Source organism: Fistularia commersonii, chromosome 22 (genome assembly GCF_037954325.1).
Source record: "Fistularia commersonii isolate RoL2024-O1a breed Wild chromosome 22, RoL_Fcom_v1.0, whole genome shotgun sequence".
Classification (NCBI taxonomy): Eukaryota; Metazoa; Chordata; class Actinopteri; order Syngnathiformes; family Fistulariidae; genus Fistularia; species Fistularia commersonii.
This window is the reverse complement of record NC_141305.1, coordinates 6,545,237-6,563,250: the sequence shown is the minus strand read 5'-3', so window position 1 is coordinate 6,563,250 and position 18,014 is coordinate 6,545,237. Positions and strand designations below refer to the sequence as shown.

Here is an 18,014-nt window from a genome sequence, read left to right as displayed (position 1 = left end):
GGGCGGGGCTAGGGGCGGGGATATTTACAGTCGTGACTGTCCGAATGAAGTTTTCCCGTTGGAGTCGTCGCATTGCGGCAAACTGGACTGCCAAATCCTGGCCGGGAGGTCCTGGTTCTGCCCCTTATGGGTTCTCCTTCTTTTCTATCTCTATGTCTGGCTCTGTGATTGACAGCTGACCCTGTCCAGGTTAAACCCCGCCTCTTTCCTTGACTGACAGCTGGGATTGGTTGGCTGTGCAAGTATAGCCCGAATAGATCTATAGAGGCTTTATTTCTAAAATGTATTACGGTTATCGAAAAAAAAAACACAGATACTAAGCGAACAATTCTCCCCGCTGACCTTCCTCCTTCATTCGGCAACAGAGAGTTTGAACATTATTTTTTTTCTTTTCCAAAACCAGAGAATTCGTGACGGACCGTGACTTATTGTTCGGTTTTCATTTTGGCAGGACCTTTTGGTCACGCGGGGAACAGGATGTGGAGTCGGTCGATTCCAGAGCAGAGCGTCAAGCAGGTTCCAAATCCCCACATCCTGGTCCCGCCACACAGAGGCGTTCCCGTGACTCTGCCTTCCAGAAGGAGAGCGTTTCGGCGGACGGGGCCGGGATTGAACGAACCCAGAATAATCCCCCAATCGTCGCAACGTACCTGCGAGCGGCCAAGACAGCCGAGGGCTCGCAGCGCGACCAATCATCTTCCTTCCGCCGATCTCTTAAGATTTTTCCCGGGGGAAACATGTTGAGAACCCCCCCCCTCCAACCTGGACGGAGATTTATAACCTGACAGCTCTGTCCTCTGTCGTCGTCCTCCTCATTGTTCACAGCGGCGTCCCGTGCAGGTTCTCCATCCAGGAAATGACGGCGCTCTTTGAAGTGCCTCGACATCTGGGAACACGGGAGCGTGAGGGGAGGGGAGGAGGGTCCTTCAGGCCCCATTAGGACCCTCTTCCCCATCCAACTGGAGCTACTGCAAGCCCTGGGGGTGAGGGTGGGGGTCTATGGCGGGGGGTGGGAGGGGGGCATAAAAGCAAACCCCCCACCACCACCCGTCCACCACCTCATCTTTCAAAGGTCTCGCTCCTTTAATTTTGTTTAGACAAACAGCAACGGGCGGAGCGACGGGAAGGACGGATGGAGGTTTTTCGGGTTCAATAGGAAATGAGTGGGAACGTTTTTGATAATAAGGGGGGGAAAAAAAAAAGGTTGGAGGATTTAAAAAAAATTAAAAATGTATTTACTGAATTAAACGTGAGGAAAGCAAGTCAAAGGTTTTGTCCGTGGATAGGGGGACATCCCGGCCCCCCCCCCCCTGCCCTGCTATGTTTGACGTACGCTTTCGCCATCCTTTTCTTCTTTCGTCCCCTGGTTCTGATTTGAAGGCGGCGGCGAGGTGGGCGGGGCCTGTTGCGGCGCCGGACGGTCACGGCGTCCTGACCAGGTGGTCGTAGAGGACAACTTGGACGTAGAGGTCGGACTGCAGCACTGTCCGCTGGAAGCCGTCGCCGGGACCCGACTGGAAGACAAAGCAGGGGCAAGTCAAGACGGTGACATCCACGGACCAACGGACAGACGCCACACGGAAAACGACAGGAAGCGACAACCAGGAAGTACATTTGTCAGGAAGAACCTGCAAAAACATTGAGGAAAGTTACGTTAGAGAATCTTAGCCCAACAAAGATGGTTCTCATTTTGTGGAGGGGAGGGGGTCTTCTGTTGGGGTTGCCCAGGGCTGGTTGAATGGGGTTAGCTTGGCTGTGTGTGTGTGTGTGTGTGTGTGTGTGTGTGTGTTAGAGACAGGTGGAGAAAATGGCCCCCCGCCCAGCTGGGACTGGTTAGCGCAGCAAAATGTGTTGAAGACAAGACGTGCATTTACACTTCACGATTCATTCACATTTTTACCAGACACACACACACACACACACACTGCAACAGCACAAGAATGAGATCAAATTAGTTAAAAAAATATATATGTATTTTTTAAAAAACCCTGGGAACATAATCATTTCATTATCCAAGTTGTGTATGTTATTTGTATAAAATATTAAATACAAATATTAAAATAAAATAACGTAAAATAAAATAAAAATAAAAAATCAGCAAAATGAATAGAATAAGATAAAATCTGTTAAGATTAGTTCCCATCCAGCTCGACCCGGTTTGGCCTGGTCCGGTCCGGCTCTGTCCGGTCTGGCCCGACCCGGTTCCTGGTGGCCGGGTGCTTTTCCAGCGGCCTCCCTGTTTTTTTTTTAATAGCCGTGCTGCGGTGGACTCCGCCCTCGGCGCTCCGCTGCATCCTGGCGTCCGGCCGGAGAAACGCCGTCTGTTTCAAAATAGTTCCCCCCCCCCCCCGGCAGAGAGAGAGAGAGAGGGAGGAGGAGGACTTCTATCGGCCAATGGGTCGCCAGTCCTGGGGACCCTGTGGGGCCACCAGCGCCCCCCCACTGAGACCCTCTAATCTGTCCGCAGGTGGACGTAAATAAGTTTTCCGCCTTGCCGTCTCTCAAACTCTATTCCTCCAAAAAAAATAACAAAAAAATGTCAACATACCGCCGGGTCCACGTTGAGGACGCGCCTGTCGTTCCTGTTCCTGAAGAGCAGCCCGTTGGGGTCGTCGTAAACCACCTCGTAGTTGGAGCTGGTGTTGGACATGGACATCTGCGTCTTCCAGTTGTAGTAGCTGTGGGTCATGTGACACGAGGGGGGGGGCGTCAGAGGCGTTGCTATGTTACACGGCAATGTTTGAGCTAATGCTACGTGCTAAGCTAATGCCCCGTGCTAAGGCTGAGCGGCTGCAATGAGGCCCCGTGATCAGGAAGCACTTTGGATATTAAGTTGCTCTTTAAACGGAGAGAGAGGTCTGGTTGAGAGGAAACATCATCTCTGGACTGTAACTTGATTTCTCTTTCTTCAGAATCCCATAACAAAATATGACATTTGTTTCAAATGAATATTAAAAATAAACGCTCTCTCACCTCTGTGCTTTATGTACTGATTCAATTCAAAGATTTAAAGCGTTTATTGTCGCATTCACGATGTAGACATGTGTTTCCCCGTACGGTGAAATTCCCTACTTTGCTGTCTGCAGTGCATTTGGATACATATTGCTAAAAAATAATGACATCAAGTTCAATCCGAGGTACTCCTACTTGAATATGTCAAAGGGATTTCATTCATAACATATTCATTACATTTGGATAAAGATACTAAATAAAACCCCTTTATTTTTAATGTTTTCAACAACTGATCTTTTATTTGCATCAAAAAAAAAATATGAATGATGTTTTTGTGTGAAATAACAGTTTTAGGTTATTTTCCCAATACATACGCAGTTTAATGATGCAATGCTACTACCGCAAATCCTCCAATATCACCGCCAGTTGGCTCAGAATGAAATATACAAAACGATTAAAATACTCAAGTGCTATTTCCATATAGCACAGTGTGCGTAGTGAGTGAACGAAGTAAATGTGCTAATAGCACAGCTGTACTTTTCGAGTTATCGAGTATTTTTAGATTGTAGTATTTTTACACTGATTTAAGTAAAGGATCGAAGTACTTTGACCACCTATGGTTTTCTGTAACTCAGTACACTTCGGAGTATGACGGGTATTTTTATCGGCGGTTGTATGCAGCTGCACGCGGCGTCACTTCCTGAGAGCGGTGTTGCCGCGGCGACCCCTGCCAACTTCGCATTCGCCTCAAGGCCAAACAAAGGCGCGCGTGACGACGCGCACGGAAGGTCTGAGGCGCCAACCTTCAGCGTGACGGAAGGATTAAAAAATAAAGATTTCAAATTAAAAGCCCCGGGGAAACCGCAAATAAATCAATAAATGCACCTTTCACCCGCCGCTGACATGTTTGTCTTGTTTATTTCCTGCCGTCGCCATGGAAACCCATCGTAAAGAAAACCACACCAGGACGGGTTCAAGACGTGGGCCTGTGACCCGCTAGGGACTGGCATGACTACGGGAACACAATGACCAGCTATGTGTAACGCGGCGCACAGTATTATGGGATGTCAGCCACATGCTGTCCATGCATGAGGATGCAACACTGTTGAAGCTTAGCGAACACCTTGGGAGAACGCTTGCCCCGCAGCAACAGGGTGAACTTGGGATGTGTGTGTGTGTGTGTGTGTGTGTGTGTGTGTGTGTGTGTGTGTGTGGTGGAGTGAGGGCTCGAGGGGTAAATACAGCAATCCCACACATCAGAGCTGCATAGCATTTGACCAGCGTGAATATATGATGAAGAACGAATTTGAAATACAAAGACCTGGACACACACACACACACACACACACACACACACACACACACACATGCATGCACACACACCTCAACACTCCTAAGCCCATGAAGCCTGTAAGCAAAAGCACGCTTGCATTCGTGCCTTAAAAATACTTCAGGGCTGCAACATATTAACTGCGCCTGCTACACGATACTATCCAGCATACAGTACATGCAGTATAAATACTGCGTGCCCCCCCAGAACCCGCAGCCTCCGTCCATGCAATTTTGGGAAATGTAAATACATACTTTTGCAGGATGGCTTGTTTTTTTTTTTTTTTTTTTTGAATAGGCACGAACAGCGCCAGGTGCTGGAGCCAAGGGAGCAGCTGACGCTGCGATCCTGGTTATGCTTCAGCGTCGGCATGGCGATGCCGCCCCGAACGAGAGCGCGGGGTTGAGCAACATCTTCCTCCTCCTCCTCCTCGGGGCATCGACGCGCCTGGATTTGACCTCTTTGATCACTCCGCCTTGACACACCAGCACTTACCTTTTTTTATTTATTTGTGCTGAACCTGGGCTGAACTTGGCTGGAGACCATTTCACCCGTTTGATCGGGAGCAGAACTCTGCGCCGACGCGTCGTCTGCGATAGCGTCGCCGTGGAGATGGAAACCGAACAGATCGTCCTATGCTTCAGCAGATCTCAACAAATAAAAATAGCGAGAAAATGCACCCGGTGTCTCACGTAGTTGAGATTTAATGATCGACCTCGAATTCCCATCGACACAGTTGGGGTCTCGATCTTGAACCGATCGCCTGTCAATCACAGCTTCACCTGTCGATCGACGGGCTACATACAGAGACACGCAACCATTCAGCCTCTCATTTGCACCTACGGACAGTTTCGGGTCTTCAGTGAACCCGGTTCAGAACCAACACAGAACCCAGACAGGAGAACCTGGAGAACACGGAAGAATCCAGACAGAAAACCCGGTTGTGTCTCGAGACGAAGATGCGACGTCGGATGTCATGTGACAACGCTGATCACGCCGTTGCGTACAATTCAGAGATACGACGTAGTAGACACGTCGGAGGGGGGCGGAGTCACGAGGCGGTGCTCCTGCAACTGTCAAATCCAAACCGCCCCCCCCCCCCCTCCTCCGCTCCCCCTACAGATGTGTATGTGTGTGTGACAGACACATATTTCCCCTGCTGGCAAATCCGATCCGACGGCGTCTCAGCGCCTATTTATACTGACACGCCATCCCACAATTAACATTCTTCTGGTGCACCACTTTTATTTGCAGCGAGCCGCTTACGTTCGCTCCCGGGATATTTAAACACGGCCGCGGTCAAAATATACCTAAATATCTCCTCTCTTTATCTTTTCCCTTTTCTTGTTGTTTAAAAACAAAGTAATGCCTTTCATACCTCCTTAATGTCCTGCTGCCAGGTGTCACCACGGCAACCAGCTGCAGTCATCAACTGGATGGCGCCACACCCTGACACATGGACCAGTGAAGAGATGGAAGAAATACCTTTTTTTTGGATGCAATGACTAAGTAGGAGAACATGGAGAACCCAAACAGGAGATCATGGGCATCCCAGGCAGGAGAACCTTGAGAACCCGGTCTGGAGAACATGGAGAGAAAACACGCAGGGAAGCCATTCGGGTTTTGAACTCGCGATTCTCTCTGTGAGGTGACCTTTGACCTGCCATGACGCCGTGAGGGACCAAACGGATCAGAATTTGAATCTCCAGCATCCCGGAAGAGGAAGGGGGTCAGAGGTCGGAGGTCAGAGGTCGGCGGGGGGTCAGACCTCGTGCGACGCCCGCGCTCTCCGCCCGCACCGAACAAACTCTCATCAGCCCGGTATGTAAACATCCTCCGCACATCCCCGATTTATGCGTTAACTTCATCCAGCTTTTCCTTTTTTTTTTTTTTTTTTTTTTTATAACTGAACTCCGTCTTAATTACTCCGGCGAGCCAGAACGGAGCGGCCAATCAGGCTTGGCAGGAGGTCCCGGCCGGCGGAACGCCGACCTAATCAATCAAACTCAGTCCAAACAGTATCAGCGCTGAGAACAAACAGAGCGATTGGACGGAACCCCGGCGTGGACGGGTGGGAGCGGGAGGAGGGGGGGGGGGGGGGGAGCGGCGCCGCGTGCTCGCCATGTGTGAAGACCGGCACGCACCACACGGAATGTTCCGGCTCGCAAGCAAATATTTATCAAGCTGGCAAAAGTCCGCTGTGATAGAATATCCCCCCCCCACCCCCCCACCCCAAAAAAAAAGCCTCTAGAAGCTGGGACTCAACGAGGCGATGGAAAAACTCTCTCTTTTGTATTAAAAGTTAATAAAAAAGGACAGCAGTGCAAATATTTTCACAGCGCCCAACCGGGCCAGACGCACAGGTGCATCGCAGGAGGAGGAGAAGGAAGAGGAAGAGGAGGAGGAGGACGAAGGCACGAGCTGCTTTTCCAGCCAGGAGATCCATCAGGTTCAATGTTTCAGTCTGTCACTTTAAAAAAAAAAAAAAAAGAGTGGGATTTATGCAATCCAGCTTTGTAAAAAAAAAAAAAAAAAAAAATTTCATAGAGCAGGTTTGGTTTCCGTTGACAATGAAGAACATCGCGTTTTTGTTACCATTGTGAGTGTTTAGGCTTTTTTTTTCCGGGGGGCTGGGGGGTTGCACTTGGGTCCTAGTGTGAAGTCTACGGTGATTGGAAACACCAGCGGGAAAAACGGACAAACGTATGTGTGTGTGTGTGTGTGTGTGTGTTTGTGTTTGTCCACGATAAGCCTGAGCGGATAAACAGATGGTCGCTTACATTAAATAGACACGGTGATGGTGCAGGCACATCTGGAGCGACAGGAAGCTGCTACAGATCTGCAGGATAATTAGACCAGGGCCTGGATCGGAGTGTGTGCACACGTGTGTGTGTGTGTGTGTGTGCATGTGTGTGTGTGAGTGAGCGAGAGAGGGAAAGATGAAAGCTGTAGATGAAGAAAAAAAAAGCAATTGAGATGTCAGCGTGACTCAGATTTGGCTGTTAAACACACATGATATTACGTGTTTTTATGAAACATCTTCCTCCCACATGGGAGAGTTTTCACCGGAGCGTTTCATGTGACAGATATGAGCCCGTTTTCCAGCTGCTGGTGTAAAAAATAAAAATAAAAATCTGGTGTAAAAAAAGGGGGTGAAGGTGTTTTTATCAGCGATGGAAACACATGGCGGGACATTTGAGAGCCTCCAATCACATTCTTTAAAAGCGTGACCTTCCCGCACCAATCTGAGATCTGATTTGTGCGCACGGTGGACACCGACCTGTCAATCAGCTCAGTGGGCGGGACTAACGCTGTTAGTCCCGTTTTGATTGGTTCTTCCCCCGACAGGTCTTTTTGACCTTTTTTCCTTTTTTCCTCTCTCTCCGCTTCAAATCCGAACCATTTTCTCACTTTTTCGTAAGTTTGTGATTTTTTTTTTTTTTAGTAAAACTTGATGTGGGCATTTTTCTAGATTTTTTTTTTTTTTTTTGTGCAAAAAAAGTGACACGGGAAAAAATGGGGCGTCCCGACGACGAGCTCCCCCCACCCCGGATGCCGCTCAGCTTGCTATCTCCCTCCGACGGGACGGACGAACGCAGCCTCTGCCCCGCAACCGTCTACGTGAACCTATCAACCTCCGTCCTCGCTGGAGGTTGGAGGCGGAGGCCCGGTGTCGCTGCTCTGTATTCTTTGCGGCTGTGGAAGAGGAGGGACTTGACTCAGAGTCCTGCGGTGGGAGGCTTGGTGCGCCGAGTGGGCAGCAGCTCCAGCATCTGCTCCCTCTTAGCGGCAACCACACTGGGTGTTATTGTTCCCGACAGAGATGAAGAAAAAAAACGAGGCGGGGTAGATGACAAGGTGGGATGGGGGGGGGGGGGGGGGGGAGCAAAGCTGGAAATGAAGACGTTTGTATTTGTGACGGATTGCGGTATTTAGGTGGTGGAGGAAAGAAAAAAGCGCGGGATGAGTGGGTTTGTGTGTGTGTGTGTGGGGGGGTCACATTGAAACATCTTGATGTTGGTGCTGGTGGGGCTGTCATCACGCTGTGTGTGTTGTTGTATCTCCCACAAAAACTGATTCAATCACACACACACACACACACACACACACACACAGCGTCTCAATCTTAGAAACCCCCGCCCCGATCATCGTCAAGATTGGAGAGAGAGGCGGGGCTTACGGTGGGCCGGGTCACCTGTCAATCACAGGGGAAGCCAGTACAGACATCCGACCGTCCACTGTGTCACTCGCACCTTCGGAAAATTCAGTTTTCAGTGAACCTTCTGTGGAAGACGAGGAAACCTTGAGAGAACCCGGGAAGGAACAGGGAGAACATGAAGGGTCCACGGAGAGGGAACCCTGGCAGGCTTGAACCCGGGGACACTGACGACCGGCGGACCTGCGTGACTTTCACTTTCGCTTTCAAACCTCAAGGTGATGGAGATCATTTAAAGCTTATGCTTTTTAAAGCGACAAAATCTGAAACGCGTCACCGTGAAAAGGAGCCGAGCGCCCCCCTCCTTCGGGCCGGTCCGGGCCGGGGAATGCGAGCCCGAGGTCACACGGGTCACATCCAAGGGTCGGCCTGGAACTTGGCTGAACCCTGAACGTGTCTGCGTACACACATGCACGCCGTCCTCTCCTTCACCCCCCCGGACGGTCCCCGTCTGCCCCGGTGGGATTTTTAGCAGGTATCCGATATGTTGGTAATGTTACTATGCAGGCACATGTGGAATGCGGGGAGGGCTTTTCTGGCTCGGGCCGACCTGCAGACGGCTCCCGACGCCCCGGCAGACGCCGAATGACAGCAGATGCAACCCGGTGGGGAGAAAGAGGGAAAAAAAAAAATGACGAGGGACGCAAACGGGATCTTTAGCGGACGGCCGCGAGGTCGGCAGTTCACCTGCCGCCCCGTCCTGGAACCGCGCAAATGGCGGTGATGAGCGTCTGGGATACAAATGCCAAAGTCGAGGTGTTTTAAAATCCCTCCTCCGGGTTGAGGCAAAAACAGTCCCGAACGCGGCGGTTGCTCCTTGTGACGAACCCGGGGAATTACTAAACCCTTCTGCAATTTCCTCCGGCTCTCTGCGTCCTTCGGCCCGTTGTTTTGTTTTCGCAGCTGCGCTTTTACTGTTTTAGCTCACGCTCACCACTTTAATCCGGTTCTTTTTTCTTCCCAAGAATCGTCGGGCGGCTTTTTTTTTTTTTTTTTTTTTTCGGCACAACCACCTCCCCGACCCCCTCCCGCTGACCGACCCCCCCCTCCCGCACGCCGCCCGTCCAGCAGCAAACGGCGGAGAAAAGTTAGCGACTAGCTGCTGACCGTAGCGGAGCGTGTAGTAAACAAAGATGTGGCTCCCGGCGGCTCCCAGAGGGGGAACCAAAATAGGTCCAAACAGGAGCTGGAACGGGACTCCGGGGGAGGGAGGGAGGGAGGGGTTCGGCTCCAGACGTGGTTTGGAGATAGAGGAGGTTTGGATGAAGGCCCGAAATAAAATGTGTCCATTTTGGCTTCGTTTTTAGACATCTTTCATTATACCTTGGAGGAAAATCGGTCGGTAACCTATGATTTCTTAAACTGATTTATCAATTAGCTGATCTACGGGGGGTAAGAACCCGGGGTCGGCAGTCCTGCGCCAGAGCGAGAAGCTTCCTGGTTCTAATCCAGGGATTTCATTGGTTCTCTCAGTGTGACGGCTCCATGTTCTCCTGCCCGGGCTCTCAGTCAGTTTCCTTCCCGGTGTCCAAAAACAGTCACCGGATAGATTGAAACGTCTTAACTGCCCGTAGCTGTGAATGCAAGAATGTTGGTCGGATGTCTCAAGACGTGGCCCTGCTACTGACAGGCCCAGATTAAGCCCAAAAGGCTCCGGACCTTCCAAGTATGCAGAAGGATTCTTCTAGAAGTTCTACTATATCGATCTGGTTTCAGATTCACGTCAAACGGCACTGAGGACGCAGCCGGCTGGATCTGCCGCTGATGAGAGCGAGAGAACATTTGTTGCGATAGCGGTCCCTCACACATCGAACACATGGTGAACACCTGAAATGCTGCCAGACAAATTTCTTCTCATCCAAACATTCAACCATCTTTTCAATGAAGTAAAACAACAAAGTTCTTCAAACAGCGTCAAATACGATGGCGGCGAACATCTTGTGTTTATCAAAACAAAAAACTACTAGGAAGACCCCCGGAGCAACAAAACACCCACTGTTACCATGGAGACTGTGGCTGATAATCAATATGGCGGTTATAATATAAGAGCCGGCAACTAATCCTTTCAGTGTTGCAGCTCTGGCTGGACTCATTTCACCCTCAGGAGCGACGACCATCCCAACAGAAGCGGCGTTCTGTTTGCAGCGGAAAAGGTACAAAAAGCAAGGGAGTCCATCTTCGATGAAAAAAAACAACATAATGATTGTTGGACAAATTTCTTTTGGTTGTTCGATCTTCCGCGTCGGTTCCAACAAGGGACGCAAGAGTTGAAAGAACCCCGCCGCTTCTGTCGGCGACGACCAACCGGCTCCGCATCGGGAGGTTGCAAACCCTGGGGTCTTTGCTGCCGTAAGGAGCTGCGATTATGGCCTGCCGCTCCGACCCCGGGGTCGTTTGATCCTGGCTAATAAGATTTCCTGACCTGGACCCGCTTGAGTCGTGACCTCCCCCCCCCGACCCCCCCCCAGGCAGACGTTTAACCGCGGAAGGAGACTCACCATAAATCCAAGCGTTCTGGCATCAGCCTCTTCTTCTCGCTGAAATACGGCTCAAAGTCTTGGGTCTCCAGTCTGTGGGCGTAGTCTATATAGCCAGACACTTCCTGTCCAAGAGAATTACGATCCCGTATGAAAATGATGGACTGTAAAAAAAAAAAAAAAGGAGAGAGAGAGAAATGAGAGAAGGGAACCCTCTGTGTAAATAATCACGGCCGCCCGGTGTCTCCTGAGGAAAGTCCACTTGTTAGAAACGGACAGGTAGAAGGGCTCGGCTACGAAACTCCAACTTTGGCCGACGAAAGGCTATTGAAACGGGAGATCGGGTTCCCGGAAGCAATCCGCGATCCCCGGTGACGTCTACGGCGAATCCTGTGCCAAACGGAACGCGTGGGACACGCCGACCATCGGCGGCGACGAGCCTCGGATTCGGCTCCAACGTCGCCCACGGCCGGGGCGACGGAGCGATCGGAGAAGCAGGCCAACGTCGGGGTGACTTCGGACTCCGGGCGGCCCGGGAAGCGTTTTCGGCGAGAAAATTAATGAAATATACATGAATATAATGAAATGATATATAATAAAGAGCATGCGGTGCAGCTGCAGTTGATCAGCGTGTGTGTGTGATCTCTGCACGCCACACTTTACACCTCATAAAACACACATTGATCCCGGCGGTCGACTTGATGAATCACATGACTGCAGATGACACAGAACGTAGCAGCAGCCTGGGTCCAGTTAGACCGGGTCCAGTTAGACCTGGTCTAGCAAGACCTGGTCCAGTTAGATCGGGTCCAGTTAGACCGGGTCCAGTTAGACCTGGTCTCCTAGTTCAAGGACAAAGGAGATCAGGTGGAGTCAAGAATCCATATCGCACATGGACTTTTGCCTTGAACATCCCATAGTTTTTCCCCACTCCTTTGACTTTTTTTCATTTTTTTTTTTTTTTTACAAAATCCTAATCTTGGTTTTTCTCTTTCCTGCATTCCCCCCCCCTCAACTTTTTCCCCCTGGTCCTTCCTCCCCCTGTCACTTTCTGCAGATGTCTCTGGATCTAATATCGTAACCTTTTTAAACCGGACGGAACCTGGTTCCACTCACAAAAAAAAAAAAAAGGAAAGGAAAAGAAAAGCTCCTGAGTGCTTCTTTATGAAGTTTGCAAAGTTTATGGAGTACAGTCGGCACCTGCCGGGTATTAAAATACAAAAAAAAAAAAAAAAAGGCTGTTATGATTTGGCATCACATACATGGAAGGGTGATGCATTCAAGGTGGACGTTTGCTTTCCGATGTGCTTTTGTTTTTTTGGCGGAATAAAAGGACCTGAGAGATGGGTTTTTTTAGTTTTATTGGGGCTTTTGGGAGGGGGGGGGAGGGGTAAAACAAAAACAATGACGTAGATTCTCGGGTTCGAAGACGAGAAGGAACCTCAACGGCGTTTCCGAGCGTCTCCGTCGGAGGTTTCAGACAAAGCACAGGACAGGCGGGTTGCTTCCCCCCCCGGGCTTCGCTCCCTCTGGGCGACAAAAGGACATGAAATGATCTTTTCATGTCTATTTGAGGGTTTAGATAACAAGCGGTGACAAAGGACACACACACACACACACACACACTCAGGTGTGAAGGCCTTATTTTGTCTGCCGGCGCCCAGATGAAAAGAGCCCCCGCCGCCTCCCATTCCCGGGAACAGAGGCGTCGGGGTTGCCGTGGTAACCCCCCCCCCAGCTCGAACCAGTCCGCCTCCACCGCCTCTGGTGGTGCCGGCCTTCGGGCCGACTCATCATTGGCGGGAAGGGGGGGAGGGGAGGGGGATGGCGGCCCCGTCTGCGGCCCCCCTTTTCGCCAAACGAGGCGTGAGATGAAAAAACAAAAGGAAAAGAAGAAGAAGGAGAAGGAGAAGGAGTTTCTTTCTTTGTCCGCCGTCCTTCAAACATGTAAAACAGATGCTATCGGGTTCGCAGCTGGGCCCGGATACCCCGACCCCCTCGGACCCCCCCCCCTTCTCCCGCCCACCGCCGCCACGACCGCAGCAGCGGCTCCTTGAAAAGACATCATCGAGTCGACCCAGCGAAAGACAAGAAGGTGAGGTGTGTGTGCGGACGTCTAATAAAAATGCGTATTGGAAATAAAGTTATCCTCCGGTTTTACGGGGGATCATTGTGACCAAAATGACCTCTGACCCCCCCAGTATTCTAACGGAGCAACAATCGGTTCGTTTTTGTTTTTCGTTCCCTTCCGGACGCTTTTGGTGTGTGTTTCCGTTTGCTCCGGGATGCGTTTGGTTCACTCCAAGCCGTGTTTAGTTCTCTCCGGTGTACGTTTGGTTCACCGCCGGGTGCGTTTGGTTGCCCTCGGCGTGCGGCGAGCCTGGTGTCAACGTGGCGGCCAGCTGCGCCCGGAGAGGCAGGAGGCCCTTCCACAATTAAAATAATAAATCCACCGGCGTTCCTGTGCCCAAACACGTGCCAGATGTTGAGCAGCGATACAGCAAATACAGCAATGCTAACACACACACACACACACACACACACACGTCTTGTTACAGAATAACAGCAGTGCAAGTGTTTCCATGCAAAGTTTTTTCTAATCATCTTGGATGTGGACCTTTCCTTCCTTCCTTCCTTCCTTCCTTACTTCCTTCCTTACTTCCTTCCTTCCTTCCCCTGCATGTACAGCCTGCAGCCAATGTGTACTTTTCCACATGAATCCCAGTATAAATGAAGACACGCTCAGTAAAACACACACACACGCACACACACACACATAAAGCAGTTTGCAATAAAATACAAACGCGGTAATAATTTAAAGCATAACATATAGGACATATAGGAAAGGCTGAACTTGTACTCTTTTTCTTTTTAAAGTAATTTAATCTTGAAATTTAGGTTTTAGGTGTCATACTCCAGTTTTCTATCCATCCATCCATATACGTGTGTGTTTGTGTGTGTGTGTGCATGTGTGTGTGTGTGTGTGTCTGTATTTTTGCTGAATGATTTTCTATGATCACCCAGAAATGGGTGGAACGCCCACTTCGGGTTGAGGAAGAGGTTCTGCCCCAAGTGGAGGAGTTCGGGTATCTCGGGGTCTTGTTCAGGAGGGAGGGAAGAACTGAGCGGATCGATGCGGCGTCTGCAGCGATGCCGACTCTGTACCGGTCCGGCGTGGTGAAGAGGGAGCTGAGCCAAAAGGCGAAGCTCACAATTTACCGGTCGATCTTCATTTCCACCCTCACCTACGGTCACGAGCTGTGTGTCGAGACCGAAAGAACGAGATCGCGGATACAAGCGGCCCGAAATGAGTTTTCTCCGCAGGGTGGTCGGACTCTCTTCCGAAGAGATAGGGTGAGAAGTTTGGTCATCCGGGAGGAGCTCCGAGTCGAGCCGCCGCTCCTCCGCGTAGAGAGGAGCCAGATGAGGTGGCTGTGGCATCTGGTGAGGATGCCTCCTGGACGCCTCCGGGTCTTCCAGGCATGTCCATCTAGGAGGAGACCCCAGGGAAGACCCAGGACACGCTGGAGAGTCTACGCCTCCAGGCTGGCCCGGGAACGCCTCGGGGTCCCCCCAGAGGAGCTGGACCACGTGGCGGGGGAGAGGGAGGTCCGGTCCTCACTGCTCCGGCTGCGACCTGACTCCGGATAAGCGGGGGACGGCGGATGGATGGATTTTCTATGATGTCATGTATCACCGCCGCATCTCAAGAGATTTTAGTGAATCGGCGTTGCGACTTCGACGACATCTGAACGTTAATAATCCCACTAATCCAGATGCTGAGGATGTTTCTGATATCCACGTATCACCATGACGACAGTGGACCCGAGGAAACAGGAACCAAGGGTTTTGACATTTTCTACAAAAGCTGGGTTCACTTCCTGTCCATTTCTTACAGGTCTGAGCAAAACGGACATTTTTAAATAATAAAAATAACAAAAAATAATCCAAGACGCGTTAAGATTTACACTTTAACCTTGTTGTTGGCAGTTTTGTGACTTCTGGACTCGACACCCATCCGTGTGTGAGTGAAAATTACAATGGAAAGTACTGGATGGAATTGATCACACATACACACACACACACACACACACTCTGGCTTGTGTCTAACCGCCTTTGACAGGTCAGACCTGGTTATTCTCTGCAAACCAGCCGTGGTGAGTTTCCAGCGGGGAACCTCCACCTCACACCACGGAAAACAAGCCGGGGGCCTCACGTCACCTGCCAGCAATTACCCACAACAGGTGCTGTGACCTCACGGGGGTGGGAAGGGGGGGTGGAGAGGGAGTGTGTATGCGGGGAAGGTGCGGGGGGAGGGGGGGGGGGCAGCTTTATGGCCGGCAGCGGCCTGGAGATGAAGCTTCTCCTGAGAAGCCGGGAGCTCCACGGCTCCCAGGTAGACGTCCCGACCCTTTGTGATACCCAATATACAGCAACCACCCTTCAAGCCCCCCCCCCCAGCTCCCCTTTGAACCCCCCCGACCCGGGTTCCACCCCCCACGTCGCATACACAGTTGAAATTTCAGCTGGCTGGAAGGAAAACACCGCTGACCTTAAGACGCAGGGTTAGGTAAACCAGCCGGGAACAGCCGACCCGCCGGGTTTCTCCTCTCAAGCCGCCGGCCACGACCGTTGATAAACACAACAAGGTGCTTTTTAACCCCCCCTTAGCAGGGGTGATGGCGCAGCCCGCGTGTGAAAGCGACGCGGAGGGAGGAACTCGGCGATAGAAAAGGCTGAAAGAGAGGGATTTGCAAATTGAAGTTGAAGAGGAGGCGACGGATGCGGGTGGAGGTGGGGATCTGTGCCCTGACTTTCTGTGACAGGAGGGAATCACAGAATTTGTGTGTGTGTGTGTGTGTGTGTGTGTGTGTGTGTTTGTGGAAGGGGCTTCCAAATCACACTGAGGAGGAACGGGATCAAAACAATAAATCAATCAGTCAACCAATCAAATATTACCGTTAATTTATTGTTCATTATGTTTTTTTTTAACGGGTTGTCTCCTCCAAAGCTTCAGCCCACATTCTGGTTTACATCAATAAAATGGTTGCCATCATTTCCACGTACGGCACTTGCCACTAAACAAATTTCCTGCAAGAACTAGTTTACGAGCAGCATGGATGAATATTTTGTCAAGCGGCGCTATACAAGGAAGACGGCTTTGTTTACATTCACCTGTTGTACGCCATATTGGTTAATGTTGTTTTTTTCAGAAACTTTTTGCCCCTCTCTATGGTGGTCGTAGAAATGTTTTTTTAATTTATGCGTTATTTTTTATGTTCAGAGTTTTTAAGTTCTAGGTTATTTTAACAATGTTAGCATAGGTGAGTGATTTAGGTACTTATGTACAGTATAAAAGTTCCAACTTACGGCGCAAATTGTTATGTCGTGCTGATGTAAGTGGAGGACTTTTAATAAACTTCAATTAAAAACTGGTAATTAATTAAACTGGTATTAAAATATCCAGCACATACTGTTCAAATATATCTTTTGCCAAACTGTTAGCAAAGCTAACCGATCAGCCAGGTTACTGTGGTACCGTCATTGTTGGGCGGATTGTTCTGAGATCTAAAGGCCTGTGTGTGTGTGTGTGTGTGTGTGCGTGTGTGTGTGTGTGTGTCGAGGGGGGGGGTCGTGTGAAAGCACGTCTTTTTCTGAGATCACACATCATCCCGGTGGTCGCTCGCACCTGTAATTAGAGCCACCCACTTGTGATCCACCCCCCCCAAACACACACACCTCCCCTTCCCACCCGCACAAAGTGGGTATAAACAGTGATGGGTTCCTTCTGAGAGACGCATCCATTTTCCATCCCTTTCGTGGGACGTCTGCGCGCCTCCAAACCGCCACTTAACTTTCCCTCAGTGCATTAAAGTAACCTGAACTTACACCCCAAGGGGGTGCGGTGTCACCCGATGACATCATGGCGACTTTGCCTCCCCCCCCCCACCCGAAAGGAAGACGAAGGGCCGGTGAGCGTGACTGTGTCAATAAATACATGTCCCCACAGCGCCGGGGAAATACCTGTCACACACACACACACACACACACACACATGCGCAGTCTCCGACCCGGCCCACCCCGCGGTGACCCCCCCCCCCTCCCCCCACCAGTGCCTGGGAACAATCCTGCAGTGTCAGGGAGCCATGCAGGTGTCTTGCGGTGTCAGCTGCCATACTGTTTATTATTGGTGCGCAGCGCTTCGGGAGGAATCCCGCGCCGTCGCTAACAACTGCGTAAATTTGTCGGGGGGGGGAAGGAAAAACACCGCCGCCGCTGAAGGAATGTTTTTAGGTGGGAGCCTCTTTCTTTTTTTTTTTTTTTCCCCCCTGGCAGGCGTTACCCTTGTCCCCCCCTTTTTTTTTCCCTGGGTATTCCTTGAAGTGTGTGTGTGTCCAGGGGGGCCTTTGGGAGGGGCCCGGAGGCAGGACGAGGACGCCTCGTCGGCTTATTTAACTTGGATTTGACTTCACAAGGGGCGTCCCGTGTAATGGACGCACCGGCGGAGGCCATATGTGCCGAGGTGTGTCGTCTCCGCGGAGACGCGGCGGTGGGTCAACATGTCCAGTTTCTCTGATATGTACATCTTGTGTCAATCAGCCCCCCCCCGCCCCCCCGAGGGGGTCTGGGGTTTTCTAAATTGCAGATTCTCAGACGACAGTGAAATTCTGAGCTAATAAAGCTAAGCCACATTTGTTTTTTTAGCTTTTTTTTTCAGACACGCTCACAACTAGCATTAAATTAAAATACATCCATAAATTTCCCATTTCACCATCTATAAATCATCTGAGGACTGTTAGGTATGGTGCAGCCAGAATGAACGGTAAGGCTTGCTCTGGAACAATATGCTTTTACACCTTTTGTCACTATATATATTACTATTGAGACTCAAGAGAGTTAGTGTTAGATTGGACAACGGCTAGCCCAAGAGCTAAAAAAGCTACGCTGGGATTATTGTTTGCTCCTCTGAAACAAAACAATGTGTTACATGTCTTATTATACCAAATCTTATTTTATGTTATTTTACTTTGATTTAATT

At 50.4% G+C, this 18,014-nt stretch overlaps 1 protein-coding gene across 1 annotated transcript in view; it reads right to left on the bottom strand.

The window, feature by feature from the left end:
• Window positions 1-1,365: 1,365 nt before the first annotated feature.
• The window catches only part of cfap299 (cilia and flagella associated protein 299), a 73,155-nt gene continuing 56,506 nt past the window's right edge, over window positions 1,366-18,014 (bottom strand). Inside the window, exons 4-6 of the mRNA XM_086169758.1 lie at window positions 10,997-11,139; window positions 2,549-2,678; window positions 1,366-1,514 (exon numbers count right to left, since the gene is read on the bottom strand). Coding sequence (XP_086025884.1) covers window positions 1,422-1,514; window positions 2,549-2,678; window positions 10,997-11,139 — 366 coding nt within the window. The 3' untranslated portion in view covers window positions 1,366-1,421. The remainder of the gene's footprint in view (window positions 1,515-2,548; window positions 2,679-10,996; window positions 11,140-18,014) is intronic.